Source organism: Diospyros lotus, chromosome 9, assembly GCF_014633365.1.
Source record: "Diospyros lotus cultivar Yz01 chromosome 9, ASM1463336v1, whole genome shotgun sequence".
Taxonomy (NCBI): Eukaryota; Viridiplantae; Streptophyta; class Magnoliopsida; order Ericales; family Ebenaceae; genus Diospyros; species Diospyros lotus.
This window is the reverse complement of record NC_068346.1, coordinates 3,970,996-3,995,159: the sequence shown is the minus strand read 5'-3', so window position 1 is coordinate 3,995,159 and position 24,164 is coordinate 3,970,996. Positions and strand designations below refer to the sequence as shown.

At 37.9% G+C, this 24,164-nt stretch overlaps 2 protein-coding genes across 5 annotated transcripts in view; both read right to left on the bottom strand.

Moving 5' to 3' along the window:
• Positions 1-809: 809 nt before the first annotated feature.
• Positions 810-4,926, bottom strand: LOC127810468 (uncharacterized). The gene is made up of 3 exons (XM_052349979.1): positions 4,361-4,926; positions 3,528-3,658; positions 810-2,078 (listed from the first exon to the last, which is right to left on the bottom strand). The coding sequence occupies exons 1-3, from the start codon at positions 4,601-4,603 to the stop codon at positions 1,265-1,267; spliced, it is 1,188 nt and encodes a 395-aa protein (XP_052205939.1). The 5' UTR covers positions 4,604-4,926; the 3' UTR covers positions 810-1,264.
• Positions 4,927-13,666: 8,740 nt separating this feature from the next.
• The window catches only part of LOC127809642 (ENHANCER OF AG-4 protein 2), a 28,736-nt gene continuing 18,238 nt past the window's right edge, over positions 13,667-24,164 (bottom strand). For 3 of the 4 annotated variants that reach the window (XM_052348599.1, XM_052348597.1, XM_052348600.1), the window contains 4 exons: positions 23,570-24,098; positions 15,134-15,229; positions 14,920-15,023; positions 13,667-14,142 (listed from right to left, as the gene is read on the bottom strand). In XM_052348599.1, the coding sequence (XP_052204559.1) occupies positions 14,953-15,023; positions 15,134-15,229; positions 23,570-24,098 (696 nt within the window). In that variant the 3' untranslated portion in view covers positions 13,667-14,142; positions 14,920-14,952. The remainder of the gene's footprint in view (positions 14,143-14,919; positions 15,024-15,133; positions 15,230-23,569; positions 24,099-24,164) is intronic. The other variant, XM_052348598.1, reaches the window with a different exon arrangement.

Here is a 24,164-nt window from a genome sequence, read left to right as displayed (position 1 = left end):
AATAGGTAAGAATTTCTTTATGTTCTTTTATGATTCTCTTTCTCTCTTATTCATCAACAACCCAACCCGTAATTGCTTTTGCTAAGCTTCATTTTTAAGAAAAGGAGTGACTCAAGAATTTGAGTTTTAATTTACATTAACTAGGATGAGATATAGAGTTCATAAATTCAACCTCATCATCTATTATTTGACTATGGGTTGGTTACCCAGACCTTCTTCCAAGGGGTTATTAATATATATATTTATACATATGCATTTCTCGTTCTGCCAAACACATAGCCAACCCAGTTTGGCAGCTTTGCCCAAAATCAAACTTTTTTTAACAAGCCGAAGCTCTAAAGCCCTCAGGGCTTCAGGTCTTCCACTCCCCTCCTACCTACCAGCCAGTACAACACTCTATCCCCACCCCCCCTCCTCTCTATGCTCCCCTCTCTTCTTCTATATCCCTATTTATTATACCCACCATGCTTAAGTAGTAAACTCATCAAACACACAAGTACACACTTGTCAACAAATCTCGCGCATTAAATAAGCAGACACTGGCTGCAGAAGAATGAAATGTTTTAAGCCCTAGTCTAATAAGAAGTCATAACTACCCCTTACCACCAGACTTAACATTGGGATTGGGGTTTTCCATCTCTCCGCTCTAAGATTATGTTATGTAAACAGCATGAGCAGAGTAACATGAAGCAAACTATATAAATTAGTAATAGGCTTCATGCCCGAAGCATTAAGAGGGAGTGCCAGCCAAGATTACTTGACCAAGTGAATAGATGATGTGAAAGTCAAGTTTAATAACAAAGGGAATGAGGAGCAATAAATAAATATATGTATGTATGTATGTATATAAACAATATATGCTTTAACAGACAGCAGTCCGTCCAACTGATGAGATCTACAAGCTAATATACATTAAATTTCTTGCAACGTACGTTTTCTGAAATGCATACAACTTCTTCTGTAGCCAAAAAAAAAAAAAAAACAAATGGTGTGTGTAATATTAACCCAACCCACCCAATCTATCTAGTAGTGTTCAACTGCAGCTACCAAACTTCAACTTGCCAGCATTTTTGCATGGTAAACTCCCAAATAGATGGAAGACATATATGAAGTTCTTCAGTCAACAAAAAATGTCATATCATCCCAAATGCTTTATTTGCCACCTTTCCCCTGTTCCTTCCTATCTTCTCTTAATGGCGGATGGCCCAACAGAGTTAAAACAAAAATCAATCGGAAAATTTGCATCTACAGAGAGGGAATTTTACTAATCGAGTGCGGCTTTGCTTTTCCGGCCTGTGATTGGCTTCGGCAAGCCGTCAAAGATGGGTCTTGTAATGGCTGCAGTAGACAGTGCCTGCAGATCTGATTTCAGGCTCCATTTTGATGTTGGCCAGATGGATGAAGATGCTGCACCATTTTCCTGATCCTGCAAGCTTGGTGTACTCGAGGATTTCCTCACTCCACCCAAGCCGTCTGCAACAACGGAATCCCCTAAACCTATGGGAATAGGGTTTAACAAACTTGCTTCTCCATCAGCCCCTGAAGCAGTTCGATTTGCTGCCTTGGGTCTGAGAGCCAAGCCCTTTCCTGTTATTGCCGAAAATCCACCACTGCTACTGTTATCCTCCTTCAGAAGCATTTCCGGGGCACGTGCACTGAAGTCTGCTTCAGATTTCTGCCGCCTTCTAATCAACTTCTCATTCCATTTATCAGAATCGCCTTCTCTGGCTTCTGTAACTGCCAATATGTCATTAAGCAGCTGGCTGTTCTCCGACCATAAACCATTAGTTACACTTTTACTTTTTCTATGATGACTCAAAGGCGGGTTAGACTGAGGTGATGATTGCATAAATGGTCCATCCTCTAAATAATGAGAACCCCCTTTCCGGTAGACAGCCATTTCAAAGCCTTCAGATGCAGTTCTCTGATCATTTGACCTTGTACCATAGTAATTTTGTAGGGTGCTCATGGCTGGGGAAACTCTCTGCTGAGGAGAAGATTTCAGTTTCAGTGACTGGAACGAGTCAAAAAGATCAGAGTGCCTACGCTGTGATGGGGTCACCTCAGAGCTGCTAGATCTGCAATAACATTCATCATAATTCATGATGAAGTTCCCCCGTGCAAGTAAAAAACAGTGAACAAGATAAGATTCATTCCCAATCAGATAGCATCTATTAAAAGTATTAACATTACTTCAGAAAATAAACTCAAATAAAAGCGCCCCTACTCTTTTCAGATTCACATTGAATTTTTTTTCCTCCTCTTTAAAAATGACTGCCTGAGGGCACGTGCATGAAGTTGCAGAATGGTAATTAAGTTTATATCACACTTCATAGAGACTGATGATTTCATAAAGCAGAAAAAGTTGTAATACCTGCCAGCACTTGGCAAGAAACAGGGACTTTCCGTTTGTTTTATCAAAAGAACACCATTAAGAAAATGCAGTTTCAATAAAGATCCAACATTTTAAAGAACAAGCAATTGTACAAGCAAGCAGGGAGACCCTAGATTTGCTTTAAACTGGCTTAACCTACTTTTTTAGAACAAGCAATTGTACTTAAAAAGCATGGGAATACCAAACAAGCCCTGAGAACAAAAATCATCTACAACACAAGAAAAATCTAACTGGCTAAGCATCAAAAAGATAAAAATAGGATTTCAGCATCACATCTTCATAACATATACTACGTGCCATTAATGAATAAGCAAATATCTAACAGCATTCAACAGCAATAAGATAGTAAGAACAATGCTTCCCTATAACAGAGATGATACAACTTACTTATTTGACCAGTGAAAACGCGAAATACAAAATGAAATGGACATCCAAAAGAACTCAACAATTGTTGATGGACATTGGAGGTCGTCATAACTATTTGTTTGTCAATGAGCTGTCAAGGAATAGTGTTTGATTTACCAGCCTCCTCCACTCTATCTTGGCCATAAGGGCACAATCACCCAAGATTTTGCACCAAGAGGTTAGAAAGGGCATGTCTTCAAACTTTAGGTTTTAGCATATCATCATTATTATGATCAAGTTGATAATTAGGTAAGTGTGAAGTAGCAAAGCAGATTGGGAATCATAGTCCAGCTGCCCAGACGAGGTAATTCTACTGCTATGTTTCAAAAAACACTATAAACTTCATTTATCTGATGAAACCTTTACCTCCCACAGCAGAAAAACAAGAATAGTATGCTACAAATAGCCCAGAAGATCTGGCTGCCACAACATAGATCCTTGTTTGTCTAATATTTTATATGTATCCAGGTAATCGTTCTCGGTTTTGACACCCTAAGAAGTGAAACTGTTTGCAGCCTAAGCGTTACATGTACTACAAAGTCCGCCATCTAGGCACGCTCTTGCTGGTATTGATTTAACTAAAGATTAATTTATTAGTCATACATCACTAAAACAAAACAAAAATGAAGAACCTTTTCAAGGAAATGCAACAGCTGTTTGGAACTGTAGTAAACATGAAAAACTGGGCAAAAATGAATAAAAAAATATAAAACGAAAATACAAATACCCTTGATTGTCTAAATCATTAGACAGAATGGGAGATGGAGGGTGCCTCCCTGGCAGTGGAATATGAAGTGTCTTGAGAGCAAACATTTGGAGATCTGTCACTAGGCCATTCATCCTTTTAATATCGGCAACCTAATACATGCCCCATTCAAAAAGAACACGTCAGACATAATCATGAGAGAAAGGAATCAGAAAAATGGAAGCAACAAAGCCAGGCAATCAACATAATTAAACGATGTCAAACATAAACATCAATACTATAAATAGGTCATAGAAAGGTAAAGTTGAAGCATCATCCAAAACAACATGTGAAAAAGTAAAAACTCTGTCCAACTGAAAACTTTTAGTTCTTGTCAGTCTGACCGGCACAGCTGAAGGCAGTTTTAACGGAATGATTGTCCTCTTCAGATACAGCCATTTCTCAACAAGGAAAGCATGGCGGACCAGTCTGAATTATGTTAGGAGTTGTATCAGGTTCAGGTTCATTTTTGCACTTTATTTCAACCATTTTGTTTTATTCTCTTCGGTTGTATGCGCTTCAAATAATAAGTTAACATCGTAGCAAACACGAAGTTCCCCGGCAAAATGACGGCGCAAAAGAAGGAAAAAGATCCAATCTGAAACCACGCGCCATGCTACAATTCGAAGTTTCCAAGATGGATACGTCGTCTAGAATAAAAGAGTCCATCACAAAATTTGCACAAACAACGATAAACGGCGACCAGAACCGAACATTCCATGCAGAAAACAAATAGGATTAACCGGACAGAATATATTTTTCACATTCCCAAAGAACAATAACGCATTCGAGATTGACCGATTTTATTTCTGTACCTCAACGCCGTACTTAATTGCGACGCCGGCGAGCGTATCCATCCTGGAGACCCGATGTTTGATGTAACTAAGGCCCGCACCGACGCCGGCACTGGACGCACCGGGCGAGCAAGACGAATACAACGGCGGGGAAATCGGGCGCTTCGATAGCGGCATTCGGACGGGGCTCAATCGATCCCCCGCCGGATCAAGACGATGAAAATACTGATGGTAATCACCATTCTCGTGGCCCTCTCTGTCCATCACCAACCCCAACCCCAAAAGCAAACCCTACGGACGCCTCGGAACCCGGCCGGCTCTACGCACCATCGCGGGAAGCCATATCGACAGAAAAACGCATATATTGCCAGATCTGGCAGGAAATCGTGTGGAAAAGAAAGAGAAAAATGGAATTGTTGGCTCCGTGGATAGAACAAAATGGAGAAACCCTAGATCTGGCCAGCGAGTTGTGGGATCGGTCTTCCTATCGCAGCGTGTTTGGTGCTGTTCTTTCGTTGCGAGAGAGATAGAAGATAGAAGAGAGAAGAGAGAAGAGAGAAGAGAGGGGGGGGGGGATGCAGGAATAATGTGATTCAGTGTATTAAATTGCCAAAACAGGTGCTACCTTTATGCATACGCAGTGGGGTTATTTGTACCACCATCGGATCGGTCCCTCAAAATCAGAAAGATGAATTGAAATTTGCGTGATATATATAATAAATACATCAAAATGTGACCTCCCAAATTCAATTGACTTGCTCCTGAGCAGTGATATACGTAATTTGTCATGTATTGTATTTTTATTAAAAAATATATTAAATAAATAAGATAATAACAGAGAGTCTCTTTACACTCTTTCAACAAGGAGAGACTTCTATCATTATTTCAATTCTTATTGTCATGTGAGTCTTTTTAAATATTATTTGTACATAGAACACTGTAAAAATGGTTACACACATATTATAATGATAGAAATACCCATTTTTTCTCTACAAATTTACTTTTCCTCGTTCAACGACCTATAGTCACCTCCTCTCTCCCTTTTCCTATGGCCGCCTCCGGTAACTATTTGTTGTCATCTTACCTCTTGCATTCAACAATCATTGCATCCTCAGTAGCGGTCAACGAGCAAAAAGCCATGGGGTAACTAGGTGAGGGGAAAGAGATGAGAGGGATGAAGAACCGGGAATGGGCTTTTGCAATTTTAAAAAGTGATTGAGAGTATTGTTGTTATTTAAGTTGCTTTTTGGAACTCAAAGTATAGCCCAATGACTACAAATAGCATTTGAGAAATTCTATATGCAATCGTATTTTTTGCTCTCTATAATGATTTTTTATAATTACTTTTCGCGCAATACTCAATTACTCTTCGTGGTTATTATTTTCCCAAAATACCTTGCGTATTACTATCACGCATAGTCATCCCACAACCATTTTCTCCTTAAACCCTAACAACCCAATTGAATCATTAATCGGCATTTTGTGATAAAGACGCACTTCAAAGAGGTAAACATTCAACCTTTTCGATTACACATAGAACACTCAAACCGTTGGGTTCGGATTTTTCACATAAGGCAAAATCAAAGAACAAGAAGAGGGCAAAATCAAAGAAAAGAACAAAAGAAGGCAAAATCGGTGTACATGGCAAGATCCACATGGAGAAGACAATAACAATGAGCAAAAGACAGTGGCTACTAACAACTCAAATGGACCTCCATTGACTGCGACAAACGCGGCCACCCATCACAACGAAAAAATTGATAAAAAAAAAAAAAGTAAAACGTTGAAGAAGACAAACGCCCATCACACAACTATAGCGGCCGTCGAATCGACAAATGCGGCGGCACATCAAGCTAGAAAAGACAGCAACACGCTGAAGAAGACAAACCCTCCTAAACCCTAAGGTTCGAGTGTGTGCAGCTCCACCCAAATCCCAGGGTTCGGGTGTTACTTTTATGGGTGTATATAATTTTTATTTATAATTTTTCTTTTAAGTTAATATATTTTTTGAATCTATAATTTTTTTTAAGTTAATGTATTTTTTGTTCTTAAATGTATTTATACATTTATTTCTTTATAGTAGTACTGGTGATCTAAAAGCTTTGCAACAACTCTTGGTTGATCAACCTAACATAAAAGATAAAAGTAGAAATAGTCATAGAGAAACCTTAGAGAAGGAGAAATCTAAACTCCTGAACCCTATTTTGTGGCTTTTTTTAAAATTAAAATAGAAGCACCTAGGAATTAATTTACTATAATTAAAAGGAATTTTATTGAATCTTGGATGTGGGATGGGAGCCAGTGTGTCAGCCATTGAACATTACAAAACTTATCATTTACTGACTATTTATTGTTGCTAGTTTGCAGCAGAATTAGATATTGTCCAATCAATATAGAATAAAAAAAAATATATATAATAAATATTACAAGAAACGCAATTTCATTTTACTTTGGACAAATCATGAATCTATAATATTACTCAAAAATTCAATATTAAATAAGAAAAAAAAACACAAACTCACAAAATAACTCCTGAGAATTTGGGAGAATTCATTTTTTTCGAATCCCAAGATATATTTTTCATGAACCATAGAGCATGGGAGAATTGCATTCTCCGAAACTCTAGATTTTGGAAAAACGCATTTTTCTTGAATCTTAGAAGAAAACAAAACTCTCAAACTCTAGAGTTCATGAAGTTTGTTTTTTTCCCGAACATTGAAATCAGGGAAGTATTAAGTTTTTCGATTTCTAGAGTGCGAAAAAATAGAGTGATACAAAATGGTTGCATATTGAGGAGAGTAAAAATAGGCGTTCCTTTTAGGTTATTTTCGTCATATTCAATTTTAACAAAAAAAAATGATTGTAGAGAACAAACTGCAAATAAAAGTTCCCATGGCATTTTCCCTTTTAAATTATGATGTGCCCATCAACGGCCTTAAGGCGTGTTTGGGAAGAACTGTTTTTAATCTTTTTTGTGATTAATGTTATTATGAGTTTTCCAAGGGACCACGTTTCTTGACATATTCTGTGACACTTCGTTTTCTGGTCAATTGAGACATTTTGAGTTGGTTTAAAAAGAGTTACATTGAATTAAAGTTTACCTTATTTTCTTGTGGGTTCAGACCTTTTAGGTTTGTTTACGAACAACAGTTATATTAAATTAAAATCCAAATTCGAATTCGAAATAAATATTATGGGTGAATTTTTGCATTTGGTAGTGTAGAATTAAATCATTTTCATTGGGTTGGGTTCAATTAACTATATATTATGGTGAGCAGAGGAAGCTTCCATATTCCATGGGCACGTGCGTTGACGGTAGCCCTCACCGACAGTCGACAGATTTCCTAAACCCCGACTCGACTTACAATACACACACACAGCTCAGGGTATTCTGTCGCACTTCGTATTCTGTCTGTTCCATCTTATAATAATTCGGGTGGTCCTTAAAGCAGAACAAAAATAAATAATAATAATTATATTTTGTAAATTATTAAAGTCAACATTTTACATTTATTAGAATGGATTATGATTATAAAAATCATCTGACCGACACATGATTATATTTATTTTATGAAACAAAAAAATAGAAAGTAAAGAAGGACCGTGCTACTTTGCCTGAGAGATGCACTTACAAAAAGAGATCAAAAAGACCAAAATACTCTCGTCCACTTTGTAAATTTACAAAATATGCCACTACCCACTGCTCTTTCTTCTTCCTTCTCATGGCCGCTGATGTAACCATTACCTCACCATTGCCTTCGCCTCATTGTCTTGCCAACCACCATTACATTCTCGATAGAGGAAGGATGCAGCGACAGGCAACGAGGCGATGCGATGGTAGCGAGACAACAATTGCATCAACAACCATGGAAAGTGAGAGAAGAGAGCAACAGACAATGACACATTTTGTAAATTTACAAAGTAGACGAAGGCATTTTTATCTTTTTTACCCCCTTTTGTAAGCCTCTGCATTTCTCAGGCAAAGTATCTTAATACAGGAAAGAAAGTGGTCTTCTGCTTCAAAGTGTTTGATTTTTTGTTGTATTTAATTTTCTATATTCAATTTAAATCATACATTTGAATGATCATTTGTTTCATTTTTGAAGGGAATAAATGAAAATACTACATTGTGAAGCATGATGATGATGGATATATGTATGTCCTGCTTTGAAGCAGAAAAAAAAAAAAAAAAAAAAGAAAAGAAACGAACACATGGGACATGAAAGCAAAGAGAAAAACCAAAGAGGTCCTAAAGTCCAAATTAGTTTTCTGCTGCAACATATCAGGATGAGGATAGGGGGGGGGGGGGGGGGGGGGTCAATACCTGTCCTGGAAGCCATTGACATTTTTATTTGTGCTTTCAGGCCAGAGTCCAGCGGGGGTGGGTCCACTGGTTTCAATCAAGAGCTTTAATAAACAGCAGTTCAAATCACATTAACGCCCAAATACACTACACTACAGTCAAACTGTTAGGTGAGAAAAGAAATTGGAGCAGCTGCTTTTTAATCCAAACACCAATGAATACCATACCATACCATACCACCCAATGCTCATTACATATAATAATCACAATGCATTGATTTTAGAATCATCAAAAGCAGCAGTTTAGACCACGATGTTGCCAATCTTTCCAACTATTTGAAGAAGATTGTTGATTAAAAAGGCTGGGTCTTTTTCATTAACGGGTTATCTTTACTATCGGTACAAGTGACAAATAAAGAAAGAAACAAAGAAAGAAGAGAGATGCAGCAAGTGACAGACAGATTCCCAGCAAAAAGAAAGAAACCTGAGGAGAGAGCAGGTGAAGATGATGTAGAAAACAGAGACTAGATGACATTAACATCATACAACTTCTGAAGAGTGAGAGGAAATTACCCTTTTCCTAAGACAGGACAGGAAAACCTACTTCTAAGTAAGTCCTCAAAACCAATGGGAAATTGGAAACTTGAGGTTTTTTTTTTCTCTTTCCAGGACAAATTTTTCAAATTTTCCTTACTAATTAGGAGATTTGGAAAAACCCACCCTGTTCAATAGTTCCAGCAGAAGTTACCCCAAATTATCTCCATCTCCCCTAACACCACAAGAAAAACCTACATTTACGTTTTAATTTTCTAAATTGAAAATTAATGTTTGTTACTTCTAACATTTGAACTCATTTTGCAATTTTTTTTCTGAAAAATGAGATCAAAAAGTGGAAAACATTTTCCACAACTAAACAGCCCTAGATTTTTATTTTTATTTTTGTTTGTTAATAACAAATAAAAACTCTACTAGTAATATAAACCCCTACACCATTAAGAACTAAAAAAAAAAAAAATCTGGATTAGATTTTTTTTTTTTTTAAAGAACATAAGACCTGTTCAAAAATTTTAAAGGGATAACTATAAGGTCAGAAAGGTTTCAGATTGGGTTTGGGTATGCGCTTACTGCCTTTTTCTTTCTAGACGGTGGGTCACGGAAGGGAAACGCAACGCAACGCTCTTAATCCAAGACGCATCATACCTAAAGAGACAATCAAGAAGCACCGACTCTACAGACAACGGATCCACAATACTTTCTTATGATTCTATTGGGTAATACCAGTTACAACATTACAAATCGGGGGCCAACTAGAGTGAAGAAAAAAAAGACAGCAACATATTGTTTGCAGAACGATTTGCAATGGTTACTATCAAAGCTACGACTAATAGAAGATCATGTCATCAATTCACCACTTATTTCTAGACTTAGCCAAACTTGTTCACATCCAGCCCATTACTTCAAAAGCTTATTGGTGGTCTTAATCCACCTTTTCCCAGCGCAATAGACCCCTGTTGACTCATACATGAAAGTTGCAGAACCCACAAGACTACTGTCATAACCAGAACATTGAACATCAAACAGTTGCAATCTTGGCATCCCTTGCCTAGCACCTTGTCATATTTTGGTGCTCCTGTACTTTGAGAAAAAGCACCAGATTGTATTCAATATGCTTCAATGCACTCATCAGTCGCATGCAAGTAAAAGACAGAAGCTTCATATTATCTTGTAATATGCTTCGTTGTCATCATCCCAAGGACATCCTATCCCATCCTCCCCCTTTTCTATTCCAACTCCAACACAAGCAAAACAAAGAGGAAATTCTATAACCCTTCACCCGACCTCTTTTTTCCTGTTTTTCAACTCTTCTAGCATAAATTTTACAAATTAGCCTACATGTGCCCAACTTAGGTGCTGCATTCAAGCAGGGTTTTGAATAATTCTAATTCAGACAAATAAAATTTTATTTGGTTGCTTTGCTCCCTTCTTCCCAGAGCATAATCTGAGTGCCAAAAAGTAGGTCAAATACAAACCCCCTTCACTTCAAATTGGTTGCACAATACTAACAAGAAAACGGCTCTAAAATCAGATCTTGCAAGTTTTCATTCTTCAGTGTACCAGGCCCACCATACGTTGCAGAATTCATAATTAGCTCAGAATACAGGAATAAGACATGGAATGTTCAGGATTGTCATGGGTAAGAAAGTGTCAACTAAAGCCCAATCTTTATGAGAAAAGCGCAGGAAACAAAAATAAACATCCAAGGGGGTAGTAAAGCAAATGTTCAAGACGGACTAGTCTTGACTCTTGAGGATAAAAGTGGATCACTGGGTCATGAAATTAAAGAAGCATTTTCCTTAATCTTACTGCTGCAACTGCTTATAAACTTAAGATTTAGCTCATCCACGTCTAAATAATGACATTTGAGGAAAAATTCTTACATGGACAAGGCTTCCATAGAACACACCATCAAAATAAGACACATGCATAGCCACCTTGGCTTCTGTTGTGCCAGGCCAGATTTCTGAAAGGTATGGGAAAACATTGTTATAGCTTTGATCCCTAAGCCAAATATCAAACTCTTAACTAACTTCTGCTCATTATCCACCACAGAACAGAGACGCTTCAACAGCACTTACCCAACTGCAAAAGTTCCCATATAGCCAACTACCATAAAAAATCATTCACCACACATTATAATTTCCATATCCCTAGGCCAAGTATGGGTACAAGGACAGGAATAAGCAATGGACACACATACAATAATTCAGAGAAAAAGAAAATTTTGAACACTGCTAGGAAATGAAATGGCAGGTAATCCTCGACCAGTGTGATGGTAATTCAATTATATTCTGAACAGTTCAACAAGTATGTCTGTCAGATAAGGACAAAACACCACCACCATGCCTTGAGCCCACTAGATGGTGCTGGCTATATAGATTCACGCTGATATTTTACATAAGACCAATAGATATCATACCATGCCCAAGCAATTTTTATCTCGCCAAGTTTTTTTTGGTTAGCTAAACCTTTTCCAACAAACTACTTCTGTTCAATGCCCTCTCCTCACATGCATCTATTGTCTTCTTCTGACATGCATATCTTATCTTAGCAGCCAAATTGTAGCTTAATAAAATAAAGAGAACAGGTACTAACTCTGGCAATCATTCACTGTCCATGCCCTTCCCATCGGCGATTCATATCAAAGATGTTAGCCATTGACCTCAAGGAGTCCCCTGCATACAGTCCGGCAATTGTGGCATACAGGAAACTTGATTATACAGCTGATTGCCAGTTTCTTTGGCAATTAAGCACAAACAAAGGTTTCATATTCAGCCAAGACTATCAAAGGCCAGTCTGATCATAATGAAATACAAAACCTACTTCCACATTACCAACCTAATTACAGACCCCATATTCTTAGGCTAATTCCTTTCCTTAGACAATTGCATTTTCACAGATAAATCTGCATAATATATGCTTTCCAAGAAAATATGAAACTGCATAGCCCCGCTGTACTATGACAAGAAAGATAAAATACAGGAAGGAAAAAATCAGAATAGCTACTAAAAATGCAGCCTTCACCTGTTCCTATATCAACAGAAACACTAATACCCTAGCAACTTACAAATAGGTACACCTTCTTATATGTGGAAAAGTTTAATTTTAGAACATTGAATATAGCAATCCTAACAATCCATATTATGTTTTCTGAATTATTCTCCTAAATATTTTCTTAGTAGGAAGACAGAATAAACAACAAAATTATGGATGTTAAGTTTAGACTTAAAGTTGCAGATATGTTCCAAGAAATTTGATCTTGCATAATTAAGTTGAAAAAAATAAACCACGTTGTTATTTCATTATATTTTTAGCTGTTAAAACAAAAATGTTATGAAAATATTTTGAATTTTTAGATCAATAATAGTATCTAAAAATATTACCTTCAATGCACGGCATACACAACAAGATATTTATATACTTCACATGCAAAAGATATGACAGAGAAAATATCAAATCATGCTTAACACAGAATTTTAGTGCCAACAATCAGAAGGGAAATCTTAGCTCCGTTCTCTTCAAGATCTTTTCAAATTTGCATTGTCAATCCCATAGCACAATGGTGCAAAGGCAACAATATTTAAGAACATCTCACATGGTGATGTTATATAGGTGCAAGGCCACAATTAGGGCGGAAATCTAATTTATAAAAGCATATGAAGTCTAAATGAATTAACAATTAGGGCAGAAATCTAATTTATAAAAGCATATGAAGTCGAAATCAATTATTTGGCTGAGCATTCTCAATATTCAGCTAGCTTATACATATGGGTGGTGCTAATAGGGGGAAGGAAGCTATATACTTCCTTACAATCAAGGCAACAGTGGAAGGTAGCTTCTAATAAGCAACTTGTCACAAATTATTTAAGGTTGTTCATCAGCTCCTTGTCAGCATCTTCAGGATGCCATAATCACAAGCAATTCCTTTGCCCTAATATTTTCTGGAAGAAGTTATTGGATGTTAGAATTTTGTCGTCCCCCTACCAGGGAAAGTTGAGCCCCATTGCTCTTAGATTTCAAGCATCTCCGACATTTGAGAAATCATTCACACTTTAGCAAAGTTCCAGGCTTCAGTTGAGATCTATTTAGCTCCATCTTCTAGTGTGGATATAGAGCCTTTTACTAAATAAATGAGCTCCTTATGGAGTAGAAAAGGAGAACAAAAAGGTAACTACATAAATAAACAGAATGCCTGCCAAAGCTGCAGGGGACAAGATGAGGATATTGTGCCTCAATTAAAGCTAAGGATCTCTTTCCACTTGCTAAGTGCAACATCAACACTATTACAAGAAACTGTATGATGGATACAAGAGTGATTCAGAGAATAAAAAACAGAGGTTGTAAAGGAAAACATTAAGCATAAACCACAACTAATAACCAACTTTGAAATGGTAATGTATAATTTGACCAACAAATATAGCCCTTGAGTTGATGCTTAATAACCGCAACAAACAACTTAAACCATCATAAAGCAAGACTACTGTAATTTATTTGCATAATTGGAAGGCCATAATTAGGCTGATACTCAGTTTCGGAGGGCATGTATATTTTGCAAGGAAAATGTAGAAAAAGGTAGACTGTACACATGCTCTTTTTTTTTTTTTTTCCCTTTTGAGAGGGGGGAGGGGATGTTGTCTGCATACAAACAGATACAGGCTCAAGGACTACTCGAAATTTGGCGCTAGCAAAAATTTGTTTTATATGGTAAGTTAGATGTAATTACAAGTCATACCACCAACTGCACTAAATGAGCAATGGGCTTACACTTTCCATGTGAATATTCACTGGACGCTTTGTCAGGGAAAATTACCATGTACAAATCCTGCCAACAGCATCCCAAAGTTGTCAACACCTCCATCAGGTGCTAGTTAAACTTTCGTCCAATAGCAGAATCATGATATGGAGCTCAATGAAAGCAAAGATCCTACTCATACCACAGCCCGCTGCAGCAAACACCAGTCAAAACAAAAGGAACAATTAAGTTTGGGGGAAAAGGATGTTGGCAAAGGAATAAGCATTTTATGTAAGTAATGGATCATGGAAAAAAATAATACAAGCTTGTGTCGTAAAACAAATAGGCAACCAACTAATTGAAAATGAATAGTTCATCAATGACTTTGTACAAGTTGTGTGGCAGCAAAATATAAACCGAGTGTTCCATATTTTAAAAGAAACTGACCACATTTTTTCTTCTTTTATGTAAGTAATGGATCATGGAAAAAAAATAATACAAGTGTGTGTCGTAAAACAAATAGGCAACCAACTAATTGAAAATGAATAGTTCATCAATGACTTTGTACGAGTTGTGTGGCAGCAAAATATAAACCGAGTGTTCCATATCCCCCCCCCCCAAAACAAAAAAATAGTAACGGAAAAACTGTCCAGTTTTGCATCAACCATCAATAATGACAAAAAATATTAACTCCATTTTTGCATCCCAAGTATATTTGATTTCTCAGTTTGATGATGGACTGGGCCAATCATATTTGGACCAACCATCAACCCATAAGGTTCAACGAAGTAAGGTTATTAGAAGATGAAAAAGAAATAATAGACAAGATAGCAATCGGTAAGCACAATCCACAATAACTAGGTATTCAGTCCCCACAAAGGCAGCACATAATTCAGGACAATGCTTTCAGTTCAGTCCAAGAATAATCAAGGCTCAGCAATTATATAAGCTACTGTGGAAAAACATTAAGAAGAACATGACCACTCACCAAAGATCTGTAAGGGACCTTCATCAGGACGTCCTAAGATGGTCTCCAACAACCAAGGGCTGAAATGTCTGGTCTACTTGGCATCACTTGAGAAACACCATTACCTGAGGTAAACACAATCATGAAGTTATTCTTCCTCCACAACCAGTGTTGAACCAATCAGGAAGTCACTTCTAAGAAAAAAGGAAACGTCATTTCTTCCTGGCAAGATCACCTGGAACTGAAGCTCCAGCTGGCAGTGTGTTTTGTGCAGGGGGATGAAAACCAGCATTACTCACTGGTGGCCTTTCAAGAGGAGGCCGAAAATAACCTGCTAAGTGAAATTTCAAAGAATTAACTGTCAACAATTTTACCACATCAATAAACTTCTAAATAAATAGGCTGAGTTGGTAATGGATGATGTTGCTGGAAATTTCAAAGGATTAACTGTCAACAATTTTACCACATCAATAAACTTCTAAATAAACAGGGTGAGTTGGTAATGGATGATGTTTCTTAGAATGTGGAGAATGTGGGTTGTCCATGGGAATGGAACAGGAATGGGTGGCATCAAATGTTCGAAATTAATAGAATAAGTAGTACTTGTACCAAAAACTGATGACATTCCCAGAGTAATATCTTTCAACATTAGGCATCTAATAAATAATACAATAGAATATTTTATTTAATCAATCATGTAAACCTACATTCTCAAAACAATTTGACAACAACTTTTATTTTATCCCGTCCACTCTACACATATTTAAATTCAGCATCACATTTTCCCTCTTAAAATCTTCATGGAAAATTATAAGAAACTATGAAAATGCTTTGGAACACTAACAGCCTGTTTAACAGAGCTTTCAATTTTCTATTTCTAATTTCAATTTTTTGTCTTCACTTTTTGTTCTTATTTAAATTAAATGAAAACATGTTATTTGACAATATTATATTCATGTTCAGTTCTGTACTTTCTTTCTATTTTTTTATTTTCTAACTCTTCCCTAACACAGCTGAGGACTAGAGGAGGAGCAGAGTTTGGCAGCAGTGACTCCTCCAGCCAACTGGGAGTCAGCGACTCCCAGACCAGATCTAGCAGTCGTGATTCCTATGGGGATTTGACTCCTGAATCTGATGGGAGTCAATGCTGTTGGAGCAAAGATCGGTGCTCTCAACAGCAATTCCCATGTGAGTCACATGCTCGTGAGGAGACACCAAACGTGGGGTTGGTGATGAGGAGTGTGGGAGGGGAAGAAATGAAAACACAAGCTGAAAATGGAACTCATTTTCTTAGTTTTGAAAACAAAAATGAGTAACCAAACACTATTTTCATTGTCAAAACAGTGAAAACAAAAACTCTACCAAAGAGGCCTTAAATTTACCATTTTAGAATAACGAGTACCATGTTTAGAAGCAAGTTTAGAAATGCATAATTGATTAGGATATTGGCATTCTCTAGAAATAATGGTAATGGATGGATGTACTGCCCAGAACATTCTCTGGGAAGAACAATCTTCAAACATTACTCTATTCAAACAAGTGGCTTATTCAAGCACAACTTTGACCAAACTCACAACTGAAACTTATGAACAGTTGCAAACTTCTATGGAATATAATAAAATATCTCTATGAAGCATCACCAGAAGATAGAAGTTCATAATAACCCTTGACGGATAAGACACCAAAATGCAGCAACAAAAATATGCCACTGTTCTGAGTATGAGATAACAAAAGAAGGAACTTTTGCTCTTTTTTATAATGAGATGAGACTCATATTCAATAAGGGAAACAAGATATATCAATGAAGGAAATTGATGGCTATGCACTCATATATAAAGTTCCATTAATAAGACAAAACTTAGAACTTCTAGAAGCAGACACCGTTGATCAGGGAAGCTGGTTTGCTTGGTCAAAATAAACTGATGGAAGATGTGAATTCATGTTTCACTCCAATTCACAACACTATAGGACAATATCAAATATGGCTGCAGGTGAGTAGTTCCATGAGCTTTCCTTCAAGGACCAAACACATCTACATATGCTCTCCCTAAAGGAATCAAGCATATCTCCATGATATTATAATTATAAACATGTTGTCATGACGCAGCGTGTAGTGCGTGTGTGAAAAAACACACCAAAATAAATCCTTGAAAGAGCAAACTTCAATGGTCGAAACTTGATTTTCAAGAAGACGCAAAAACAAAACTGTTTTGCTAAGAACCCAAATAGGTTGTTAAAATTTGATTGAGAAAAACTTGATTACAAATTCTAGATCTTAGGCATATTTATAGTATTTGGTTAATCCAAATCCATCTAATATTTGTAAACAAAATCAAACTAGAATTCTAATAGAAATAAATCTTAATCAAACATGAAATAGAATCCTAAATTAAGTAGAAACATGAAGTAGAATCCTAAAACATATGAAATATTAAAATACTGTTCTGGTGCTACTATTCCGGCATGGTCAGCTCGACCTTGGCTTGGGCCGGGTTTTGATCAGTGTCCGCATCATTCACCTCCACTTGAGAAGAATTCATTCTCGAATTATGATCCGGGTATGATAACTCAACATCTGGCAAATACAAAGAAAGATCAGCAACATTGAATGTTTTGAAAATACCCATATGATTAGGCAAATCCACAACAAAAGCATTATCATTTATCTTCTTTGTAATCTTGTAAGGACCATATTTCTTTGGCTTGAGCTTGTTCTGCTTCTCTACTGGAATCCGTTCCTTCTTCAAGAATATCATGACTTCATCTCCAACCGCATATACCTTGTGCTTCCTATGCTTGTCAACTGTTGCCTTGTACTTCTTATTCGTCTAGTGCAACTTTTGCCTGACATCTTCCTGAACTGCTTGAACGTGCTCGACTAAGTCACTAGTTGCAACACTGAAACTTGGTACTTTTGGCAATTTTACCAAGTCCAATGCATTATTAGGAACTTTCATGTATATGATGGAGAATGGTGATCTTCCTATTGAGCTATGCACGACATTGTTGTAGGCAAATTCCGCTTGAGCGATGACTAGGTCTCATTGTCTCGGCTTGTCTTTGAAAACACTGCGAATCAGATTTCCCAATGTACAATTCACCACCTCTGTCTGTCCATCTGGGGATGTGCTATGCTGCTGAAATTCAAAGATGAATCGAACATCCTCCACATGGTAATCCAGAAGTGACTCGAGAACCTTGTATCACGATCCACAGTAATAGTTTTAGGGACTCCATGTAGTCGAACAATCTCCTAGAAAAACGGTTTGGCTGTAGCTACTGCATTTGTCGTCTTCTTGCATGGAAGAAAGTGCGTCATCTTGAAAAACCTGTCAACCACTACAAAAACAGAATCCATACCTCGTTGGGTTCGCGGTAGACCCAACACGAAGTCCATAGACAAATCTTCCCAAATAGCATTGGGAAATGGCAATAGCATGTAGAGATTGGCGTTAGAAGAATGCCTTTTAACTGTTTACACCTCACCACAATAATAGAAACATCTCTCCTTGCTCTTGGCCAATAATACCTTCTCATAACAGTGTCAATGGTCTTGTCTCTACCAAGATGCCCTGCTAAACCACCACCATGCAAATCCCAAATAATTTTCTCACGAATGGATGTGTAAGGGATGCACAACTGATTTCCCTTTATGAGACACTCATCATGCACATAGAAATCTCCTGACGGTTGCTGAGACATGCATTGTTCCCACACATGCTTAAAATCATCGCCTATCGCATATAATTCTTTCAAGCACTCAAACCCAACAATCTCAACACTAAGAGTCTTGATCAAATTCACACGCCTACTCAAAGCATCCGCCACTCAATTATGCTATCCCGACTTATGCACAATTTTATATGGAAATTTATCAATAAAAGCATACCATCTAGCATGCATATCACTCCTCAATTGCCTTTGACTACTCAAGTACTTAAGAGCTTGGTGATCCGTGTAAAGAACAAATTATTTGGCAATCAAGTAATGTTCCCATGTCTTAAGAGCCCTCACCACTACATAAAACTCCTTATTATAAGTAAAACTCCTTATTATAAGTAGACCACTTTCTTCTGGCTTCACACAACTTCTCACTAAAAATGCAATTGGTCTCTTCTCTTAGAACAACACAGCACCTATACCCACTCCACTCGCATCACACTCAACTTCAAACAACTTGTCAAAGCTCGACAAAGCTAAGACAGGAGCGGTACATAACTTCTCTTTTATCAAGGCGAAACTTTGCTCTTGTTCTTCATCCCAATGGAACTTTCCTTTCTTTAAACACTCAGTAATTGGAGCCACAATACTACTAAAGTGTTTGATAAACAACTTATAGAAAGTTGCTAACCCATGGAAACTCCGCACATCACTGACATTTTTAGGGGTTGGCCACTCTCTAATAGCTTGCACCTTTTCCTCATCTACCTTTATGCCCTCTTTGCTTATAACAAAGCCCAAGAACAACAAGCTCCACTCATAAAAGTACACTTCTTCACATTAGCATAAAGTTTGTTTTCCCTCAACACATTCAATACATCCCGAATATGCCCCACATGCTCATTAATGGACTTACTGTATATCAAAATATCATCAAAATACACCACAACAAATTTACCAATAAAAGGGCGTAATACTTGATTCATTAGTCTCATGAAAGTGTTTGGTGCATTGGTTAATCCAAAGGACATGACTAACCACTCAAACAACCCATCTCTTGTCTTGAAAGATGTCTTCCACTCATCTCCAGGTCGAATTCTGATTTGATGATAACCATTTCTGAGATCAATTTTGATAAAATTCACAGCCCCATCAAGTTGATCAAGCATGTCGTCGAGCCTAGGAATTGGAAACTTGTACCCAATAGTAATCTTGTTGATGGCTCTACTGTCAACACACATCCTCTAACTCCCATCTTTATTTGGTGTCAATAATGCTGGCACTGCACATGGACTCATACTAGTCTATATATGCCCTTTTCTCAACAATTCCTCTACCTGCTCACGCAAAATCTCATTCTCCCTAGGACTCATCTTGTAGTGTGGTAGGTTAAGCAAGCTAGCACCAGGAATCAAGTCAATATGGTGTTGAATATCCCTCATAAGAGGTAGCTCATTAGGTAACTCCTCAGGAACCACATCGTGAAATTCCTCCAACAATCCCTGCACCTCCACTGGAATTTGATTAACCTTCAGTGGCTCACTCATGCTCTCTCCCTTGACAACCAATAGATAAACCTCTTGAGTATCTTTACACTCCCTCACAAACTTAGTGTGCTTATGTGTAATGGTAAGAAAATTTCACCCCTCCACTTTAAAAGCTGTGGTTTGATTCTTTTCCACTATGGGTAACAAAGTATAGCGCACACCTTCTTTCTCAAGCTAAAATGTGTTCTTCCTACCTGAGTGCTTAGCATTCACATCAAATTGCCAAGGCCTCCCAAATAAAATATGGCAAGCATCCATATCAACAATATCACAATAGACTTCGTCGGAGTACTTACCAATAGATAAAGGCACCCTGCAACATTCATCCACATGTATGCCACCAACTTCTTTGATCCATCCAATTATATAAGGGCTTGGATGTTTTTCAAGAGTTAACTGCATATTTGTCACCACGTCTCTTCTTATGATATTCTCCTGACTTCCACTATCAATAATCAACTCAAAGATTTTTCCTTTCACCGTACACCTCGTGCAAAAAAGCTTATGCCGTTGAGTAGTATCTTCATTCTTTTGAGATAGCATTAACTTCCTCACGACACATGTATACTCCCCATGTCCATAATCTTCTTCGTCATCCTCCCCATCAAGCCCGTGCAATATACTTCCTCTTCAGTAACATCTTCCTCCTCCCTTTTTACAATGTTAACTGTTTTCCTCCTTGGGCAATCACTAGATCAATGCTCAACCTCATTACACTTGAAACACTTTAAAGAAATAGGCTTTGCATAAGGATTAGGGGATTTTGAAAGATTAGAAGTAGTACCTCGAATGTTTCCCCCTGTTATAGACTTGTTAGGGTTGACTGTATGAGGTGGATTAAAGGGTTCCGCTCCCTGAACCGACTTACTTTTTTCAAAAGCTGCTTGTTTATTTTCATTCTCACTATACCGGCGATAGTTGTCATTGCGAGCTCTCTCACTCAACATTAACTCAGCCTTTAAAGCTAAGTTCCTTGCTTCTTGCACACTCAAAACTATCTGAACCCCAATTTTATCACGAATAGTAGGCTTCAATCCATTCAAGTAACAAGCTGCTTGTTGATTGTCACTTTCAAACAATTAGTTTCTCTCCGCTAATCGCAAAAACTCAGAGGTATATTCATTCACATTCTTCATTCCCGGTGCACATCTTTGATAAGCTTCAAACATGTATTGTTCATAGTCAGGGGGTAAAAACCTACCTCTTAATAGCTGCTTCATTCGTCTCCATGTCTGAACTGGTTGCCAGCCTTTCCTCAATCTCGTCTCTCTCAATCGCTCCCACCAAAAGATGCACCGCCCTTCAATCTGTAAACCACTAACTTTACTTATCGTTCATTTGGGATCTCCATGGATTCGAAAAAATGGTCAACCTCAGTGATCCAATCCAGGAACCCCTTAACATCAAGATCTCCACTAAAAGTAGGAATATCAACTTTTAGTTTATACTCATCGCTGCCCCAATGGTTGTGTTGATGTGCATTCCTCCTAACCCTTTTACCACAAAGGTTAGCTATTGCGCGATCAAGATCATCCTCTTCATCGCTATCTTCAATCACTGGTCTTCTAGGATTAACAAGGACATGATTAATGGGTGGTCTTTCCACTTCGGCTTGATTCACCCCATTATTCAGGTTCCCCTCACCATCAACTCGTAGTAAGGCGCCCAATCGGTTGTTGATTTGCTCCAATCGTTACTGAATAGTACAAGTTACTTCCCGATGTTCTTCGATTGCTCTCCAAACTGCAGACAACCCCTAATCACCGTCAAGAGGCTGGTTGCTACTGTTACCTTCAAGATTAGCCATCTAATTGGTTGATGAACCGCTCTGATACCACCTGACGCAGCGTGTAGCGCGTGTGTGAAAAAACACACCAAAATAAATCCTTGAAAGAGCAAACTTCAATGGTTGAAGCTTGGCCAAGCTTTCAAGAATATGCGAAAACAAGACTATTTTGTTAAAACCCAAATAGGTTGCTGAAATTTGATTGAAAAAAACTTGATTACAAACTCTGGATCCTAGGCATATTTATAGTATTTGGTTAATCCAAATCCATCTAATATTTGTAAACAAAATCCAACTAGAATCCTAATAGAAATAAATCTTAATCAAACATGAAATAGAATCCTAAATCAAGTAGAAACATAAAGTAGAATCCTAAAACATATAAAGTATTAAACTACTGTTCTAGTGCTACTATTCTGGCGTGGTCAGCTCGGCCTTGGCTTGGGCCGGGTCTTGATTAATGTCTGCATCATGCCATGACCTATCATTTATCAGGCCACGTCTTTAAACCATTGGACATGCATGGCACATCCTTGGCCTTCCCTATAGAACCCTCTGATTGGGTATTCCATACTCACTGCTTTAAGGGCACCCAAGGCATGTCCTTGGCTCAGTCAATAAAAAACAATATGTTTAGGTGCTTCACTAGCCAAAATCTCCCTATGTAGCATGAAAGCAAGGTTTACACTTCTATCGTCTCCATGCAGATCTCTATCAAAGGACAACTACAGAGCCCTAAGTTGGGATACCAACAAGCATATAGCCTTCACTCAAGATCCTTAGGGGGGGTGTGGTAGGGATAGAGTTTGCATGGACCCTACTATAGAAGAATCCTTAACTTGAACATTTAAGAGAGAGAGAGAGAGCACATTGAGCCACACCTGCCTCAACTACAAAATCGGAAGTCATTGGCACCAGCCCCACTATAACCACTGCAGTCGTCGCAGAACAAGAGTTTTGAGCACAAGTCATAACTCCTTTGGATGTTGCTCTCCAACGTGATCAGACCACCATAAATTAGCCTATTAAAGTTGCATTTTCACCCCCCCCCCCCCCTCTCTCTCTCTCTCTCTCTACTTCCTTAACACTCTTATTTATAGGTTTTCTCTGGTCTCTAAGCTTGACTCCAAGGTAATAGCCAGAAGGTTGCCAACCAAGCATCATCCTTATCTCTAATCCACACAAAGCATTTATCTTTTCTTGTCCTCTTTTTCTTCTTCACTTTTTCTTTTTATCCTTTGTAGACAAACAAATACGGGTCCAAACATTTTAATGCTAGACTGTTATATTGAGCAGTGTACAGAAAGATTCCCACAAAAGAATCAAATTTATTAGGGAACAAGAATCAACAAGAAATGTCAAAAATTAGGAACATATATGTGCCAATGAGAGTACTTACAAGCCTGTTTTAGTTGCAGTAAATTGCTTAAGTTTAAACATATAAAGCAGGTTAGGCCATTGGAGCATGCAACTACACTTTCTCTTTTCTTTTTGGCAGTCTTAAAAGAAAAATTAAGCAACCATCAAACTAGGAACTTGGTAGGACCAATTTAGAAGTCAAAGAAGACAACAAAGGCTAAAATGCCAGTGCAATAGCACAAAATTTCCAGAAAATGCATTTCTACACAAATAAAAGGTCATTTTTGTAGATTAATCATGGTAGACAAGGAAAGCATACCTTCCTGAGCAAAGGACACACCTGGGCATGATGGTGTTCTCCCTCCGCTCATCCATAAACCTCGTTGATTGTCAGCATTAAAGTCACTTGTGGGAATCCTCCACTGTTCATCAGCAACATATCTCCTTTGAGCATCAGGAACACTAGGCAATGAGTAAGGTCGGGGATAAGGATGTTGTGAATGTTGCTGAGCTGCAGGACCTGGATAGAAGTAATGACTAGATGGTGCTTGAGGAGGCGGTGGTGGTGGTGGCGGCGGCGGCGGCAGAGGACAGAAAGGTCTTTGCAGGATAGGGGCATTGCCAGATTGAAATTGCTGGTTGGGTTGAGAAACTTGGGAGCTGCAATATACATCATGATGTCCATACTCTAATGGTCTCGAGGAATTAAATCCAGAAGGTTCACGTGGATTCTGAATTCCTGTTGTTGAAAAGCTAGATGATTGCTGTGGATAAATATCAGTTCTAACTGCTGCCTCAGTGTGACCACCATGAGGATTATTTGCGGCTACCTGGACGAGCTGGTTTCCCTGTAAGAACAAGGAAAAGATCACAATTTATGTTGCAGAATAACCACCAAAAGATAATTAACCAAA

Bases quoted from the DNA above. Each gene is read 5' to 3' on its own strand.
- LOC127810468 (XM_052349979.1), bottom strand. From the start codon at position 4,603: ATGGACAGAGAGGGCCACGAGAATGGTGATTACCATCAGTATTTTCAT. The intron at 3,659-4,360 runs GTACAGAAATAA...GGCATGTATTAG, and splicing joins CAATTAAGTACGGCGTTGAG to GTTGCCGATATTAAAAGGAT. The intron at 2,079-3,527 runs GTATTTGTATTT...ATGTTATTGCAG, and splicing joins AATGATTTAGACAATCAAGG to ATCTAGCAGCTCTGAGGTGA.